Source organism: Zootoca vivipara, chromosome 6 (genome assembly GCF_965207765.1).
Source record: "Zootoca vivipara chromosome 6, rZooViv2.hap1.1, whole genome shotgun sequence".
Classification (NCBI taxonomy): domain Eukaryota; kingdom Metazoa; phylum Chordata; class Lepidosauria; order Squamata; family Lacertidae; genus Zootoca; species Zootoca vivipara.
This window is the reverse complement of record NC_142589.1, coordinates 20,430,861-20,449,928: the sequence shown is the minus strand read 5'-3', so window position 1 is coordinate 20,449,928 and position 19,068 is coordinate 20,430,861. Positions and strand designations below refer to the sequence as shown.

At 45.7% G+C, this 19,068-nt stretch overlaps 1 protein-coding gene across 14 annotated transcripts in view; it reads right to left on the bottom strand.

Moving 5' to 3' along the window:
- VPS13D (vacuolar protein sorting 13 homolog D) overlaps window positions 1-19,068 on the bottom strand; it is a 116,605-nt gene that overhangs the window by 20,383 nt on the left and 77,154 nt on the right. For 13 of the 14 annotated variants that reach the window (XM_088671709.1, XM_088671711.1, XM_060276152.2 and 10 more), the window contains 6 exons: window positions 17,819-17,915; window positions 16,972-17,120; window positions 13,474-13,608; window positions 12,405-12,572; window positions 1,616-1,748; window positions 954-1,149 (listed from right to left, as the gene is read on the bottom strand). In XM_088671709.1, coding sequence (XP_088527835.1) covers window positions 954-1,149; window positions 1,616-1,748; window positions 12,405-12,572; window positions 13,474-13,608; window positions 16,972-17,120; window positions 17,819-17,915 — 878 coding nt within the window. Of the gene's footprint in view, window positions 1-953; window positions 1,150-1,615; window positions 1,749-12,404; window positions 12,573-13,473; window positions 13,609-16,971; window positions 17,121-17,818; window positions 17,916-19,068 lie in introns of those variants that run through there. The other variant, XR_015950462.1, reaches the window with a different exon arrangement.

Here is a 19,068-nt window from a genome sequence, read left to right as displayed (position 1 = left end):
TGAAAGTATTCCTTCCTCTTGTTTTTTTTAGGGGCATCACTGTATTTCTTAAGTGGGTCAGAAGGTGCTTTTAAAAACTGGGCAAAGTATAACACTGGGCAAAGTTCATCAGGCAAAAGGGACTGTGGCATGTGTCCCTGCCATAGGTGCTGGCTCCCTGGGTGCCCGAGCACCCACAAATTACAGCACCAGGGCCTTGCACAATGCATGACAACCGCGGCCTTGGGCACCCACGGCCGCGGAGCCAAACTGGCACTCCTGGCCCCTGCTTGCCCAGATTTGCATCTTTAGGACAATTATTAAACCACTACAGATTCTCAGAGGGCCTTTTACACGTGGCGGGAATAAGGGGACAAAAGAGGCCCAAGACGACCCCTTCCCAAGCAGCCTACTGGCAAACCTACCCATTCATCCCCTGCTTTCCCACACACACTATTGCTATATGTGACTGCGTGGGGAGGTGAGCAAGGAAAATTCATTTCCCCTCTTTGCATTTCCGAGAACACAGAGGACCACAGATCCACAACACATCCATTGTCTGTTTTAACCCATTGCCCTCTGTTTTCCTGAGCAAAGAAAGAGGCAATGGACTTTATCGCCACCGTCCCCTTTGTAGGGAGAAAGTGAGGGGTGGGGAGGCGAAAAGAGAGACAGAGGCAGGCAGAAAAAAGGGGCTATTTCCCTTTAAACCTCTCACCTGCCTTTCAAAGCCACTAAACAGTTTGGGAGGGCAAGAGGGAGGAGAATGGCAACAGGGCTTCAAGGGAAAGATCACATTCCCCTGTACTTTGTACAGAAGATCTTCTCCTGGAACTCATCTCTGGAAACCTGTTGCCAGGCCAAGCCAGGAAATGGTTTAGCTGAAAAATGCTTTGGATAATCCGCATGTGACTCTGCTTAGGACTGTCATCATTCCCCTCCTATGTCCCACAAAAAAAGGAGATTTAACTAACCTGGGGCCGGTAAGCGTGGCTGTATCTCTCACTGCTTGGGCTGTTTCAGAGGCAAAGTCTAGAGCACCAGCCACCGGTTTGGTCACAGTTCCGACGAGTCCTTTCCCAAGGCCGGATATAAAGCCACTGACCCCCCCTTCAGTTTTTACACCTTCTACCGTCGAGGTTATGACACTTGTCAATCCACCAATGATGCCTGTCGAAGACAATGAGCATGCTTAGTGTCTCAAATAGCTCTAGGGTTCTAGGACAATACTAAGAAAATTCATGGCTGTTGTAAGATTGAACATACCGGGAAGACATGGACATAAATGTATTAAAAGTACAATTTGGACAGACCCTGTCTGGCTATGCTTGTAAAAATAATTGCTCTTCTAAAGCCTTTCATTCAAGGGAGCCCTGATTTGCCCATTGCACAATCTTTTTTAATGAACATATGACATGATTTGATAGCCACCTTCAAATATCTGGAGGGCTGCCACAGTGAAGATGGAGTAAGCTTGTTTTCTCCTACTCCAGAGGGTAGGAAAAAAAGATTCCAGCTACACATAAGGAAGAAATGACAGTAAGAACTGTACAGCAGTGGAATCCTGTATTGTATGGGGTTGCACTAGATGGCCCGGGGGGGGGGGGTACCTTATAATTCCATGTTTGTATATTACCATGAGCCAGTCCGTGAATGCCAGCTACGAGATGCTCCCCACTTGTTGCAGCGTGGTATCGAATGTACTCTCGTTCTGTTTGATGCCGGTTATCCATTGTCTTCCCCAACCCATCGGACAAAGTTCCAGTGAACTGTTAAAGACAACAAACACACAAACATGGAACTTTCATTAACGCTGAATGCATGACTCGTAGTGACGTTGCTGGAATTCCCAGCTGGTTGGGTCATAAGTTAAATCTAGTAGGTTCATAGTTCCTGAGTTAGGGAGAACTTTCCGATGGCAAGAGTTGTTCAACAGTGGGATCAACTTGGAAGGTGGTAGACTCTTTTTTCTTAGAGGCTTTTAAACAGCCATCTGTCAGGGATTCTTTAGTTGTGATTCCTGCACTGCAGGGGATTGGATCCTTGGGATCCCTTCCAACTCTACAATTCTATGAATGCATAACAAACCCAGACTTCAATCCACCAGACTTTTATTAGCTTTGTAATTTCATTTTTTTTTTTGGCCACACCATTGTAGCCACTGTTTCCCAGACTCCATGCTTATCTAACAGTGTTACGGGCTCAGAGAAGACCTGCATTGGGCATTGCCATGAGAATGAATGGCAGCATTGAGGGCTTTTAGGGACCATTGCTTCCTCTGCAGGACTATCCCCCTGCCCCAATGCAGCCTAATGAGTCTGGGAAATGAGGAACAGCTTGTGAGAGGCCTTGCCGCTCCACTGTGATTCCACAATGACGTTGTCAGGAGTTTGATGGGAGTGAAACGTCAGAACGTGCTTGCACAATCTCTCCCCCCCCCCACACTTTTGCTTTATTCTAAAAATAGGTTTTTGTTTGTTTGTTTTTGTGCTGAAGTCTACACTACACAGCTATAAGTATCATCTGAATTTGTTATGAGAGGAGGTGTTATGGGTTACTATGTTGCAATCTGCTTTTCAGATTTATTTCAGAGAACTGCAGTACATAAATATTTCCTAACAACTAAATAAAACAACACTCTCTCCAGCCACTCCACCAATTCTTTTTCAAATGACACATGCCCGGTTTCCACCTCATCTGCCTGATTAAACCTGGGAACTCCCAGAGTTTTTTTCATGATGCATGCAAGAAGCGGTTCTCAGCAAAGCTGTCCTTTGTTTGGTTAAGCCTGGAGTGGAGCCGCTCGGAAGCAACACACTGTGGTGCCACGCAAATGTATATGTAGCCATAGCTAAGCCTAGAGAGGAGCTGCGAGAAGATGGCAAGCCCCTTACAAAAAGTTGAAAAAGAAATGCAAAGTTAACAATAGCAACACTCAATCTGCACTGCTGGTCTCAGAGATACCAAGCAATTCTGTGATGAGTTCTAAAGCAGGCACAATGCCCAGGCAGAAGGGAATTAACTATCACAGGAAACTGCCAGATCTTGGTCCATCTAGCTCAGCACTGTTGACCCTGCACTGACTGGCAGAGGCTCGCCAGGATTTCCAGGCAGGGTCTTCTCCCAGCCCCACCTGGCGATGCCACTGGGCACTGCACCTTGGACCTTCTGCAGGCAAATCAGATGCTCTGCCACTAAGCTACAACCCTTCTCCGAAAACATGCATTGCCACCCCTTTACCTTTGGTTTGCCTTGCTTCTGCAGCAGGTCGCAAGGTCAGGTTAATGTTTAAGGCATTTCTGTGCAGCTGAAACAGCACAGCAAGGTCTTCATTTTCATTTTTTAAAAACCTCTGCAAACGCCGTTTCTATTCTGCCCCGTTATTTCTCAACATTATTTTTTTAAAAAAAGAAGGCTCCTGATGGTTATTCACATCTGAACAGCAACAGACAGAAACTAAATATATATCAAATACAGTGTTAGAAACTGAGATATGAAAGCTAGGAGCTATATGGCACCTTAAACCTAGGTTATGGGAGCAACAGCAATATGTCTAGGCATGCCTTTTTATAACAAGAATACAAAGCTGAAAATGAATGAGCTGCAGCTAAAATGGATCTCATTCCCCATCCTGGTAGCAAAAGAATATTCAAAACAGCACAGAAAATCAATTAAACATTCAAGATCCTGTACGAAACAGGAAGATCTCTGCATGGTGCCTCATTTACTCAGTGTTACCCTGTGGCCTAATAGTGCATGGGGAGAGCATTCCAATGTTGGGCTGCCACCACAAAAAAGACCCTGTTAATAATTTAAAAATGAATGTAAATTAACATATATGAAATGCAGCATCTTCCTGCAGATATACAGACATAGCTAGATATTTTCTTGGGAAACTTAAAACATTCCCTATCTGACTTGAAATGCACACACTGAAAAAAAATGAAATAAATAAGGAATGGCTTTCTAGTTAAGTCTATACCGCCTGTCTCAATGTCCCTCTAAGGAAAACCATGATCTGTGGTTTGTGCCTCACTGTCTCACTCACGGGGTTATCAAATTTACCAGGACATTTATTTCAATAAATATAAAGACAGGAATTTGGTGCAATGTTGCATTACAAGACATGTTTAATACCAGAATCCTTGCAGTGCCTTCCTGGAAACAGAATCCACGTAGTACAAAACGGCAAAGATGCTGCCACCAAAGGACTCAGCGAAAAGCAGACATACAATAGACTTGGCCCATGTGTCACTTCTACAAAAAGCCTGACATTTTTACCACCCCTCCCTGCTAAAAAAAAAAACTGGCAAGAGAAGTCTGCTTCATAGCACTTGCCCTCAACCTCAGGATACCTGAAAGAGTCTCAGATTGGCATATTGTGGGCATGGGCTGGCAAGTCAGGAACATGTGCCTGAAAGCGCAATAAACGCACACAAATCTCAACATACTAACAATTCTCAGACCGGTAGGGTGTTGGTGGTGCATTGACTCTGGCAGAATTTTTTAAAGAGAGGCTCAAATTCAGGTTGTACACGGCCCAAACACAGAAGCCGCCAGAAAGGTAGCAGCAAATTTTCCTTCCACCAAGCCGGACGGCATCCTCTTTACCCCCAATTTATGTCATGAAGCCCAAGCGAAAGGCACTTAAATTAGCTCGCATCTCCTCGTTAACCCAGCCTCCTAATGAATTCTGACAATAGCATGTTGCTGGGTAATCTGCAAAGAAGTCTAATGAGTTGTCTATAGGGATGCCCAGCCAGTCGAGAGGACCTGCCGGGGAGGGCCCAGTTCTTCTCCACCTCTACAGATGCCCGATGTGGGAAGGGGGCTATCTCCCCCCTGCCCTCAGCAGCTCCCCCAGCCCCAGGACCCCCTGTGAGCCTGCCCAGCAGGAGCCTACGGGGGAATAGTTTTGTGTTACAGGCCTGAATGAGTGATCCCTGCAGGAGCTGCCGGCTGTTTTCACATACACAGAAGGCAGTCAAAAGTCCACAGAATGAACTTGGAATGACCCCAGCTGGAGAGTCACTGGCGGGTTCACGGAGAGGGCAATCTACACTTTATTAAGCAACCAATACTCTTTTTAACAGATCACTTTTGCGGAAAAGAGGCGTAAAGTCCCACCGAGCCTCCCCCCCCCCAACTTTCCAGGGTTGGGTGGATGCTGCAAAAGAGGCACATGCACAGCTACTTCTCCAAAGCACCTTCTCCTTAGGATGAAAACAGGCTGGCGGAGAAGCTGAGAAACTTCCTTCCTCACCCGCCACCCCATGAGAATATAGCATGCTTTTATCCTGCTAACACAGAAAATCCAAACAAGGCAATCTGGTTTTCAGAAAGGGCAGCAGGGGCAGCTTTTCGCTTATCCTTCTGTGCTTTGTTTCCTTTGATCCCCTTTCTCCCAAAGTGTGAGGACCTCGCCTTGGGAAGGTGAAAAAAAGGTTTCCCGACCTCTCTCTCTCCCCCCCCCCCCCGCCTCTGCCACACACCCCTCCCCAGAATGTCTCTCAACTGGGCAAGGAGGCAAAACAGGACAATCAACATTCAAACTAAGCACATCTACTCCTCCTGGGGGAATCTGTGGGGCTGCCTGGCAAGTTTAGCTGTTTCATAAGCTATACATGACAGGTGGCCCTCCAACCTCTGCTTAAAAACCTGCAAGGAAGGAGAGTCCATCAGCTCTCCTGGGAGTCCATTCCACTGTCAAAAGTTGTTCCTGCTGTTTAGCCAGAAACTCCTTTCTTGTAACTTTTTCTGTATTCTGTATAATCCAGTTTTGTTGCCTATTTATTTATTTATTTATTTATTTATTTATTTATTTTAGTTTAGTTTATATACCGCCCTATGCCCGCAGGTCAGAGTCTGGCTCGCAGAATGTTTTTGTTGCTATATATAGGAGTTGGGCCACATACCTCATTTGTTATGAGATATATTTTCCCTTGAGATGATGGCTAATGGTCAAGGATCTGCCCAGAGCTCCAACTCCCTGTAGGATTGCAGCACATTCATAAAAGGAGAAGGTCCTCCAGACCCTATAATGGGTCAAGAGAACAGCTCTCTCCTTCATTTCTATGGGAGTGTCTTTTAGGGGTGAAGATGGTAAAAGAGGAGTATCCCTTTTCCAGAAAGCAGTCGGGCAGCCCAGAACTTTGTGTCCCTGTCCCCCCCCCCCCAACTGCTCATTTGGCTTAAGAAAAACTGTAACACGAGGAGCACTGCTGGCTTTGTTAATTTGTGCAAGATTTGAGCTACTGTTCCGTAGTTAAGAGGATCGGAAGTGCAGAAGTGCAAGAACTCACAAGGAACAGACCCAATAGCTAGTCCTCTTCTCAGGTAGATACAGTAATTTTAACATGTGCAAATATATGATTGGCAACTACTCTAAGAGTCAGGTGAGCAATGCAAATCTACTGAACTCGTTTCATTTTAACAAACAAACAAGATCACAAGCAAGCGTTTAAAATCCAAAAGCTGCCCAGTAAGCTATTATTTGCCCCGTGTTTGCAGAGTATGATATGACCTGACCATATTAAAAGGCTCTGAGGGGTTGGGGGAGGTAGTCTGCTAAAGACTGGCCAGTCTGTTTCTGGACGCTTACTTAGGGACAGAGAGTCCAGATCAAGCCGTTCCCTTGCCAGGGTTCAAAGTCATCATTCATTCAAATTTACACAGGAGGAGGGGGAAACGGGGGTGGTGTTTTCCCCCTAAATGCACAATGTGTATTATGTAACGTGTACCACCTCGCAGCTCAACACTCAAACATAATTGCCTTCAATAAGCAAGGCTGAATTCAGCTCGAAACAAGAACTGCACCTTCTGTTCAGCCCTGATAGAAGTCACAAATAAAAGGATTCTTTTGCTTGTTGAACACACTCATGGTGCTAAAACCAAAACAAGGGTTACACAGCAGCCTTCAAACTGAAAGGCTAGTACAGGGATCAAGTTGTTGCTGCTTTAAAGAAAGAAATTGACACAACAGCAACTTCCTGTTCATTCCTTGGTGTAGCACAAACTCTTTGTTCTTACCTTAAACGCTCTCCAAGACCTTGCCCAGCCTCTCTTGCCATCTCTCTGTCCTCACATACCGTGACATATCCCTGTCAATTACCTCTTGCTATTTTAGCACTGCCTGTCATAACCCTGGAGTTGGAATGCTCATCTGCAGGGGGTGAGAGTGAGAAGCAGAAGCGCTCTCGGGCGAATGTGCAGGGCAAGACCACTGCCATTCGCTGACTCAGCAGACTCCCCTGGAGAAGACCCAGGAAGATCTTGAGGCTCCCCGCACAGCATGGCTGTGCTAGAAACTGAGCTGCACCTGCTGCTGCTACTAGCACAGAAGGGCTCAGTTTCAGCTTGCCCCTTCGTAAACCAACTTCAAGCTTGGTGTTCCCCATGGTATATCTGAAGTGATGGGAGTTGTAGTCCAAAGCATCAGGTACTACAGTGTCCTCCTTCAGAAAGTACCAGGCAGATTGATAGCAAAGAGACCTACGTACGGCGCCTTAAGCCAACAGACTGCAAGTCCCGACGCCCATCACCCCTGATTGTTGGATATGCTGGCTGGGGCTGATGGGAGTTGCAGTCCAACATTCCTCTAAAGGGGATCCCATTGGCTACTGCTGTCCTAAATATTAACAACTTGATTATGGGATAAACTTTTGTGGGCTACAGTGGACTTAACGGATCTGATGAAGGAGCTGCTGGTCCACAAGAGCTTATCCCTGTAATAAAGTTGGTGGTTCTGTAAGATGGCAGAAAAATATGTCCCACCAAATAATATTATCCTCACAACCCCCCTGCAGAATAATGACCTGCCCAATTTCACCCATTGAGCTTCATGGCTATGTGCGGATAGGAAACTGGGTCTCTCCAGTCCCAACACTTCGATTAAGACATGTAAACACTGACTATATAGCCTGGCTGAGCCCAATTAAACAAAAAACAAATAAAAATCCTTGCTAGAATCCAGAGAGTCCCCTGGAATTTCCGCAGCGGATATTTTGCAAAACAGCGGGTGTCACCACTCCCAATGCTGGAGGGAGGGCACGTCACAACATCAGCTGTGCCAGGTTTTAATCACTTTGTCATACTTCAGATGAAAATGTTCAGATGAACAATTCACTTTAATAAGAGGGGCAAGGTGATTTCTCCAGTACAGTACAGAACAAAACCCTTCAGTGGAGATGTAGTGTGTATATTTTGCTGTAATCTGCCATATTGGATTTACAGGAGATACTGAGATAAGAGAGAGAAGACAAAGCTTACACATCCAAAAGAGGTGTGTACACACAACCTTCACTAGTTTAGAGAGAAATCTGTCCTGGAAGTTTCAGCTAAGAAGAATTAACATGCCAGTAACTTGCCAGCTGGACCATTAGGACAAACCACATCACGTGCCTTGGCAGAAAGGCAGTCTATACATGCAATAAACGACAATAAAAATAAACAAGTAAGAGACTGATTTCCACTCCCCATGAATATGGCTGCAGCAAAAGCACTGTCTCAGAAGTCACACCAGAGGATCATTCCCTGCAGCAAGCTGGGGAAAGTGTCGTTTCAAAAAGCCAAGCATTATCTCTTGAGAGGCGTTGGGCTGACACACCAAAGCAGAAAGGAGCTTTCACTACATAGTGGGTCATCTTGTGGAGAGGGAAAGCAGACCAGTCACAGAAGGCATAAAGATCTGCCTTAACAAATTGCTTAAGAACTGCATCCTATCACCCACCCCACCCCACCCGTATCAAGGGCACCCAAGCCCCAAATGGCACCTACCAGTGCTTTCATAAAAGTCATTTCTATATCTGAGATTATCATGAAAATGCAGACTCTGCACTCTGTATTTTGTGTTTCTCTTCATTCCCTGTAACTTCAACTTATAAAGTAGTTGTTTTACCTATATAGGTGTACGTCTGGTGCTCTAGGTTTTTTTGTCTTTGATTAATATACAGTCGTATCTTGGTTCTCGAATGCAATTCATTCCAGAAGTCTGTTCGACTTCCGAAAACCAAGGCGCGGCTTCCGATTGGCTGTAGAGCTTCCTGCACTTGATCAAAAGCTGTGGAAGCTGTGTCAGACGTTTGGCTTCCAAAAAACATCCGCAAACTGGAACACTCACTTCCGGGTTTGCGGCGTTTGGGAGCCAAAACGTATGAGTACGAAGGCATTCGAGAACCACTCTGAACATGTAGGTTGTGGCATCCCCAACCGTTCAAAACCTCTTCTCATCTCTTTTGAGAAGTTTTTTTGAGCTCAGTTCCTACTGAAATGAAGCTTCATGCACATGCGCAGCTCCATATGTACATTTTCTGCCCTTGCCTGTTGTTCTCTCTTTTATCTTTGATCATACTTGCCCTGCTGCAGACTCACACACGCATTCACCACCCCAGTCTCCCTAAGCTTGCTGCCATCACCTTGCCCAACATTGTGCTTTTACTCGGTTTTAAAGTCCATCTTCTGCAGGGATTATTTGGGCACCCTGTGCCCAAACATGTATATTTACACACCAGTCATGGCAGCTTTTCTGTAATTTCCAGAATGGACTGCAAGCACGGGACTCTTTAGCCGCCAGCAAATAATCCGCAGAGTGAGCCACCAGACCGTAATATTTCTGACGCAGAAAGACAACATTTCATAAAAAACAACCCCTCTCCGTACGCTGGCAGACACTGCAATAAAACCGAGACTTCGAGCTGGAGGACAGAATTGAATCACTAAAAGGAATTCATCTTGTTGCTTATAAAGTTGCACCACCAACTGTCGTCTCTAACCAAGAAGTCATTGAAGGGAGGAATAATTTTAGCTTTTGGTATTTGCAACCCAAAGGGAGTAAAAAGAAAAAACCCAAATGGAGGGGGGGGGAGAGGATATTTGATGCAAATAGTTCAAACGGGACTGTTGGGTTTCTTTTTTTCTTTTTCTTTTTTAGCCATGGCAGATGGAATGGAAATTCCCTCCGGTCCCTATATTTAGGATCAAAGCCCTTCTTAACACACAAAAACAGCCAGTCTCCAAGGGATCATGCCGCAGAGAATGGTCTGAAGTGAACTTCCATTAACCTGAGTTTCTGTGCCAACTTAAATACACAGAACCTCTCCACTTGAAAGAAGTCATTCACCCAGTACACGCTCTGAGATACATGGAAAACCCATTACTGGAATAATCAACAGTGATTAAACAGAAAATCTATACAATGGCAAAACCAGACACAGCTCATAAATAAGGCATTTTTGTGTGTGCGTGCGTGCAATTCTTGCAGGCACTTTTTATTTCTTTTAAAGGGGTCGTTAAAGTTCAGCCTCGTTAAGAAGTATGTGGATATGGAAGGTCTGCCATTATTTGCATCTTCTGAACTGCTATTTAAAATAGAAAAGGGAGGAAAAGGAACCAGGTAACTGAGGGGGCATAAGACACGTACAAATTTCCCTAGACGGGTTTTGGCTGCCTCAACCTCCAACGACTCAGAACTGATGTAATGAACTGAAGGATGTGAAAATGTCTGGCTCCTCTGTGTCAGGTGGAAGGGTTTGCAGTGAGAGCAGACACCCTAATTAATCATACTCTCCCTGCAGACAGCGCACAAGAGCAGAACCAATGGCCACGATTTTTACTGGTCTGGCTAGGTTCCCTTGTGGCGAGACTGGATTATTTCTTCTCAACACCCGAGCCGAGTTTTCAAAGATTCCTTTGCAAGATGCAAAAGCACACAGCATTCGATGTAGGTTGGAATGAATAATCCGAAACAGGCATGCTCGAGATGGGTTCTGATGGGGCTTCGCTGCTTAGGGAAGAAAAATGCATAAATCTCAGCAGGGGAAAAGAAAAGAAAAAAAGCCCACGCTGAAAACGTTGCCTCAATTGTGCTGAGGCTGTAAAAACAGGAGAACACAATGTCTAAATGAGGACCTGAAAAATAGAGCATGCATCACTAAGCCATGAAATCAACCGGCTGATTGTATTTGAACTTTGTCCTGTAATGTTTTCATTGTTGTTTTTACAAGTTGTTGTTTCAATGCAAACTGCCCTAGAATCAAACGATGTAGCGATGTATATAAATGTCTAAAATAGATATACTGTGCGCACATTGTTCTGTCTGTTTTGGGATCTGACAATCCTTCTGCTCGGGGCAGAACTCATTTGACAGCATGAGGAACTGTAAGGGAGGCAAAGATAAAACCGCGGAGGAGAAAAACTGCAAATAAAACACAGCCAAAGTTCTCAAAAACCACAAAAAAGCAAATACAAATAAAATAATCACAAATATAATCAATTAAACTTTGAAAACCAATATATGCAACTCAACTACAAATTCTATCCAACGCTAGTGTCTGCTCAGAGTAAACACACTGAAATTAACAGATCTAAATTAGTTACATCAATTCATTTCAACGGGTCTAAGTAGGACTAACGTTAAATATAGTGCAATGGATTGCATCCAAAGTTGGTCACAATCAGGGCAGGCCCATTAATTTTAATAGGTCTACCCTTGAGTAGAATTGGATATATTCCCATATCTCTGGGCAGGGCTTGCTGAAATAAAAACTTTTCCGTATGTGTTTGAATAATATTGAGTGGTGTCAATAGGCAGGGTGTTCCAAAGGATGGAAGCTCTTATTATATAAAAAGTTAAAGGTACCCCTGTCCGTTAGGTCCAGTCGCGGATGGCAACAGTCCATCAATATGGAACAGAAGGTGAAAACAAAGACATGCCCTATGATGTGTCACGATATCGGCTGATGATTTTATTTATGTTAAAATGCACTGTTTTCCCACTGGTTCAAGTCAGCCGTCTTGCCAACCCATGTTTTGGGAAAATCACACCTGGTAACACAAATACTTGTGCTTTCAAACAGTGTTGTTTGAGAATTCCTGGAGAGAAACAGGTAGGCGAAGGTTGCTCTGAGGCAGGGGTCGGCAATTTTTTTAGCTGCGGGCTGGTCCACTGTCCCTCAGACCTTGTGGCAGGCCGGAGAAGTGGCATGTGGGTGGGTGGGGAGAGCTGGAAGAAGAGGCGAGGGGGGGGCTCGTCCACTCTGCTCTCTGGCCCACAGGAGCACCAGGGTGGTGGCAGCGGAGGGAAGATGAGAGGTGTGAAAGGGCTGGCTCCGGAGAGGGGCTGCTTAAAATGGTGATCAGCCAGCTCAGCCCAGCCCCCTTCCTCCTCTAGGCAGGGCGGGGAGAAGCCAGGAGGAGGGAGGGAGGGAGGAGGCGCCACGGTGTGTGTGCGGGAGAGGGGGGGAAATGGCGCAGCCCTTTTGAACAGAATCCCCACGCCAATCCACAGACAGCCTGTGAGCTAGATCCTGAAGGAAATTGGGCCTGATCCAGCCCACGGACCTTAGTTTGCTGACCCCTGCTCTGAGGCATCAGTGGTTGCTAGAGCTGCAGGAAGAACAAACGGGCCTCCTTATCCTTTGTATCCCTACCTTTGCAGCAGAGTTTGACACACCGTGGGCAACGTTTCGTATAAGGCCGCCAACGTTTCCGTATTTTATCAGCCCGCTAACGCCTTCCGAAACATCGTTCAGGAGACCCATCGGGTTGCCAAGGAAGTCCACGGAGCTCAGGATCCTTGCCGCTTGGCTGAGCAGCTCCTGGAAAGGGCATCAGAAACATCACTGGCAACAGAGATCACGGCAAAGTCATCATGTTCGGTAAAGGGAGCTCTTTTGCATAAGGAGGGGCAACCATAAAGTAGGGGCAGATAAGACCCTTTCCCCTCCTCTCTTCTGTATCTGAATCACAGAGCTGGAGAAGACCAAAATGCAGCCTTCTGATCTCATCATGGGTGCTAAAACAGCAGTCAGAGTGAATGAGCTAAAGACACCCCAATATTCATGTCTTACCCTATCGAAACCCTTCAAGGGGCGATAATATGTGTGTTAGTAAGTTGCTTTGTAACTTGGGCTACAACACAGACAGTAAGGGAGAACACACAGCAAAGGAAAGGGGGAGACAGAGAGAAAGAGAAGGGGTGGCCACACCCACTTCCCCAACTCTGATTACAAAACAGAAGTGGGCAACCTGTGGCCCTTGAACTCATTCCATGAGACTGTTGGCAAAATACTAGTTCACAGCTCCGGCAGGAGCAATATACTCTTTTCCTTGCAGTCTGCTGGGCAGGGACCAAGAGGAGCAAAGAAAGGTGTGGCCCCACCCATTTTTTATTCTGGCCGTGGCCACCACTGGCAAGCACGGGGTGTGTGTGTTTTAATAAGATGCCTGTGCAACCTACCCTATATTGGATCAACCACATGAGCGGTTGGTGTTCAGATAGGGGACCACACACAGATTGCCCCCGAAGAGAACACGGTCACTTAACAGACAAAAGGCTGCCCACCCTTGCTATAAACATATCAGAGCATTTGCGCTATCGCGGTCATCAAACACTAGCAGCCCTCAAGCCTCCTCAGACTGGGGCTTTGGTGAACCTGAGTGGGGAAGGAAGGTCTGGCTCCGTGTGGCCCGGCGCCCTCTAGTGCAAAATTAACTCACTTCTTGGAAGTGCTTCAGGATATCGTTAATGATGAACTCTTGCGTCTCGTAGGGATGGACTCTGGTGAAGGGGTCCAGGTTGATCACAGCATCTTCAAACCTAACCAGAGGGAAGCCCAGGGTGCTTTTCAATGCCTAAAGCAAACAGAGTAACTAGATTGGCATCTTAACATTTTAAAGCAACAGCAAAAAAAAAAAAAAAATCAACAGGATGAACAATTCAAATGGAGAAAAACATAACTGTGACTGAGTAAAGTATAATATTGTTTACATCTCCATCTTCAACATTAAGAAATTAAGATGGGTCAGAATTTACATCAAAATGAAATCAGATCACAAGTCATCGTCACCATCAACAACAACAAAAGGGACAGTCTGAAACATGTCTAGACCAGGCAAAAGGAGAAACCGACAGGGGGGAGGCAACTGCCCTCTCCATGATGCATGAGCAATTGGAAGTATGTGTCATATGCTGTTGTTGGTTATAGAAGAAGCCCATACTATATCTCCTTTGGCAAAACCTTGGACAACTCTGCGGTGGTAAATCAGATGTTCTGACAATTCAATTTGCCACACCCTCTCTTGCCATCCGCTATAGGTAGGGCCAACAGAACATCTCCAGTGAGATGTGACCTCAAGGCTACCAATCCTTTAAATTCCATATTCTCAGCTATAAACCTGGCAGCTTTGCTTATGGATTACTACAAGAGGCGTTTTGTGTTAAATGTGCATGACTCGGCACATGCTTCTCCTCATCTTCTTTTCTTACCTCCCAATCACGTTGGGGTTGAGCTTATGAAAAATGAGAGAGAGAGAATACAAGAATGGAGAGAGCTTTAGCATTCGAAGCCCAGGTAGAGGCTGCCTTTTCTCTGCTGCTGCGCTTGTTAAAAATAAAAAAAGGCATCTGAAAGGACACCTTGAAAATCTCATTCCATTTTCCTTCCCTGAGCTTTTTCGCTTTTGGTCCGCACAAGGAAAGACAGCTTCCTTGAGAGGCAATAAGCCTCTTCCCCGTTTCTAAGTCCACTCCCGTCCTGTTTCCTGAGAGGGACAGACAGCAGCGGCCGCTAAAGCTGTAGGCCTCTCTGGACTGTAAGGACAGCAAACAGAATAACTCTGCCATTGCTTTCCAAAGAGTCCCCAGCACCGTGCGGTTTAATGCTCCCTGTGTTTTTGTTTGCACTGCCTGCCCCAGACTTGAGCTCAGAATGAATGCCACAATACATGTGGCTTTTTTTTATTATTAAGTGGAGGGTCCTTGTCAACTGGAGGCTAAAAATAGGTCTGTTGACTCAGAACAGTATTTTTCAAACTGTGTTCCCAGGAACTCCAGGTTCCCTGGAACCTTATCAGGAGTGCTTCTCAGAGAAGCACAGGAACAAAAGCAAGAGAAGGCAGCAGCTTGCTCCCCAGTGCAGCTCTCCCCACCCAACACAAAGCAAATCTGCAAGAGAGCATGCTGTGGCCCACTCTGTTCCCACAGGGTAATGGCCAGCCTGGTGGGTACAGATAGTGTTTCGCTTGGATAATGTGCAACAGTTCCACGGCAGATGTGCAGAGTTTCTTTGGGGGCTTATTCAAAGTGTTGGTGCTGACCTTTAAAGCCCTAAATGGCCTCGCTCCAGTATACCTGAAGGAGCATCTCCACCCCCATCGTTCTGCCTGGACACTGAGGTCCAGCACCGAGGGCCTTCTGGTGGTTCCCTCCCTGCGAGAAGCCAAGTTGCAGGGAACCAGGCAGAGGGCCTTCTCAGTAGTGGCGGCCACCCTGTGGAACGCCCTCCCATCAGATGTCAAGGAGAAAAACAGCTACAAGATTTTTAGAAGACATCTGAAGGCAGCCCTGTTTAGGGAGGCTTTTAATATTTAATAGATTATTTTATTTTATTTTTCTGTTGGAAGCCGCCCAGAGTGGCTGGGGAAACCCAGCCAGATGGGCAGGGTATAAATAATAAATTATTATCGTTGTTGTTGTTATCATTATCATCATCATCATCATCCCAGAAGGGTCTCTCTCTCTCCAGTGTCAAGAGGCAATGTGCCTTAGAACACTAGTTGCTAAGAATTGCAGGTTGCGAGGGCTACTAATGCACCCAGGCCCTTCGTGTTGGCTTCCCAGGGGCATCTAGTTGGCCACTGTGAGAACAATAAGCTGGGCTAGATGGGTCTTTGGGCCTCATCCTGCATTGCTTTTCATAAGGTCTGAAAACTAGAGAGTTTTTCCAACACGGAAATATCAAAGGCCAATATGAGACACAGAATGTGTTGCGTGGCCCAGACTTCAAACCTCCCACACTAGATAGCATGTTGTATAAAATTTCACAGAAGTTATACAGTTTCTTGGGAGAAAAGCAATGACAAACCAAGACAGCATCTTAAAAAGCAGAGACATCACCTTGCCGACAAAGGTCCATATAGTTAAAGCTATGGTTTTCCCAGTAGTGATGTATGGAAGTGAGAGCTGGACCATAAAGAAGGCTGATTGCTGAAGAATTGATGCTTTTGAATTATGGTGCTGGAGGAGACTCTTGAGAGTCCCATGGACTGCAAGAAGATCAAACTTATTCATTCTTAAGGAAATTAGCCCTGAGTGCTCACTGGAAGGACAGATCCTGAAGCTGAGGCTCCAATACTTTGGCCACCTCATGAGAAGAGAAGACTTCCTGGAAAAGACCCTGATGTTGGGAAAGACGGAGGACACAAGGAGAAGGGGACGACAGATGACGAGATGGTTGGACAGTGTTCTCAAAGCTACCAACATGAGTCCGACCAAACTGCGGGAGGCAGAAGTGCCTGGCGTGCTCTGGTCCATGGGGTCACAAAGAGTCGGACATGACTAAACAACAACAACAACAACATACAGTTCCCACCTGGAGCATTTTCCCATGAACGCTCCCTCCTTTAAGCCAGAGATGGCAGGTGGGGGGGGCACAAAGAGCCTGTGGTTCTTCAGTTGTTGTTGGAGATGGCTGGGGCTGGATGTGGAGTCCCACATCACTATCTGGACATACTGTAGGTTCTCCCATTCATTTTAAGCTGTATTCAGTTTGGTTTCAAATGACCAATTTTAAAAAAGCAAAGTCTCTGTCGATGATCCTCCAACAGGCTTCCATTTCATGATATGCTTCAGGTTCAAGTCTTAATCACCGTGGCACACATTCAGAACGTGAATATCCTAGAGGCTGCCCATTGCTGTCAACCGAACATTCGTCAAGCCAGACGTTTGATCTCATTTGGCAAGACAATCCTCAGTTGTTAAGCGGGGGGGGGGGGGGGGAGAGGTGTGGGTTTTACTAACCAATTTCCCCCGGATTCTGCACTTTAAACAGATATTATTTTGTAGCCTTGAGTACTAGAAATCTGGCTTTCTAAATATGAGGAGATTTTCAGGATGGCTGCTGATCTCCTGCAGACCACTGCTTATCTATCACCCTTCAAGACTTTATTATGCGATGCAGCAGATCACTCTGGAAGGATGGGCCCATGAATCCTTACCTTGAGATCCAAGGGGAGCTTGCTGGAAGTGAAGACACTCAGCTTTATCTGCGGCACACTGATCTTGAGGTTTTCAAAGTAATATCGCTTCCGTGCTCCACCTTGATCAACCGGCTTATCGTGAAGGTTTTCATCGTAACTTTCAACTTCTGTGTTTCAACAACATGACACAGGCATTATTACTACAGTACCTGGGGCATCTAATTTGCTACCATTATGATGAATGAGGACAACTAAAGTAATTACGGCATAAATCCAGGGAACTTACAAGTTAACAGTTTCTGCAACCAAGAGTTTCTGCAAAAACAACTGTGAGTTGCACCCAGGGTTAGTCCTACTCAGAGCAGACCCACATATATTAATGGAAGTGACTATCTGAGGTCTATTCATTTCAAGGGGTCTATTCTGACTAGGACTTAGTTGGAGGCAGCCTTATGAATCCCAACCAGCTTACTGCTGTGCTTTTTGGTACTCCCCACTAATAATCTCCTGCTCCAAATCAGATCATCTTTAAATAAAATATATTAAAATGTGAGTTTTATTTATTTTTAAAGCCCTTTTTCTGGACTGCACTGCAAAATATTCCAACATTTGCAATGCGTTTTGTATGAAATACTTCTACTACTGTTTAGAAAACATTGTTTAAGGCCCCTGCATGGCATTAAAAAAATCAAAAACAAAAGCAGGCTGAAACCAACATAGAAACATTATTGGGGATGGATGAGATGTATTCTGCCAAAATGTTTTCATCTCAGGCTTTCCACCCCAATGTAGGGAAAATTCCAAGCATTTTTAATTTCCTTTATTTACAGACTCCGCAAGCGTGACTGCAGACTTGACAACGTACCTGATTCTGACTGATCACAGCCAAAGAAACTCAGAAGTTTCAGGAGCAGCTTCTCCTCGATTTGGACTGTGAACTTGCCAGCTGTGATCATCAGATGCTGGAACAAAAGGGAGGTGTGTTCTTTTCTATCGCGCTATCTATGCACACAACTCTTTATCACACGAGGAGTTTGCAATCTAAATAAATGTGCTCACAAAAAGACCCGTGATACAAAAACCATATTTTAAACTCTGCATTCTGAATTTCAGCCTTACAGGGCTTCCACTCAGGAACACATGGATTCAGAATTAATACATGACCAGAAGGAAGTCTGAGGACTGGAACTGGGTACATATGCCAGGAGGCTGACAGAATGTTAACACATAATACAGATGTTTACCAAAACATTGAATGGGTTCACATTGCACGAAGTCAACTTTTTCATATCTTCAAATAGGTACAAGAAAAAGATAAAATGAAATGTTGGAAGCACTGCGTGGTCAACTTGAACCTTAGGGACACTGTGGTCCCCAACATAGTGCCCTTTTATCTCCCAAATTTGAGAAGTTCCCTCTTTTAAGGTGTGTGCACGCACGTGCTGTCTGCTTTCTTTGGTCTGCATTTTATTTGTTCTGTATGAGTGTCTCTTTGGGCATTTTGGCTAGTTTCCTTGTGGGGAGTGCGGGGAAGGCTTCTGAAGATCAGCAGGTCTTCTGTGAAATCGATATTTGGTGGTACCCACAAAATATCCTTAGATTTCCAAATATGGCTCTGGACACCCCACCCACCCCCAAAGCTGGAATACCCCTTCTGTAGGGGATTCAGCATAGAACAAGTGAAACCATAAGTGACTGGCCCAAGGTCCCCCAGTGAGATTTGTGGCTGTGTAGGGATTTGAACTCTGGTCTCCCTGCACCTGGGGACCCAGGTGGCGCTGTGGTTAAACCACTGAGCCTAGGGCTTGCTGATCAGAAGGTCGGCGGTTTGAATCCCTGTGACAGGGTGAGCTCCCGTTGCTTGGTCCCAGCTCCTGCCAACCTAGCAGTTCGAAAGCAAGTCAAAATGCAAGTAGATAAATAGGAACCGCTACAGCGGGAAGGTAAACAGCGTTTCCATGTGCTGCTCTGGTTTGCCAGAAGCGGCTTTGTCATGCTGGCCACATTACCTGGAAGCTATACGCCGGCTCCCTCGGCCAATAATGCGAGATGAGCGCGCAACCCCAGAGTCGGTCACGACTGGACCTAATAGTCAGGGGTCCCTTTACTCCCTGC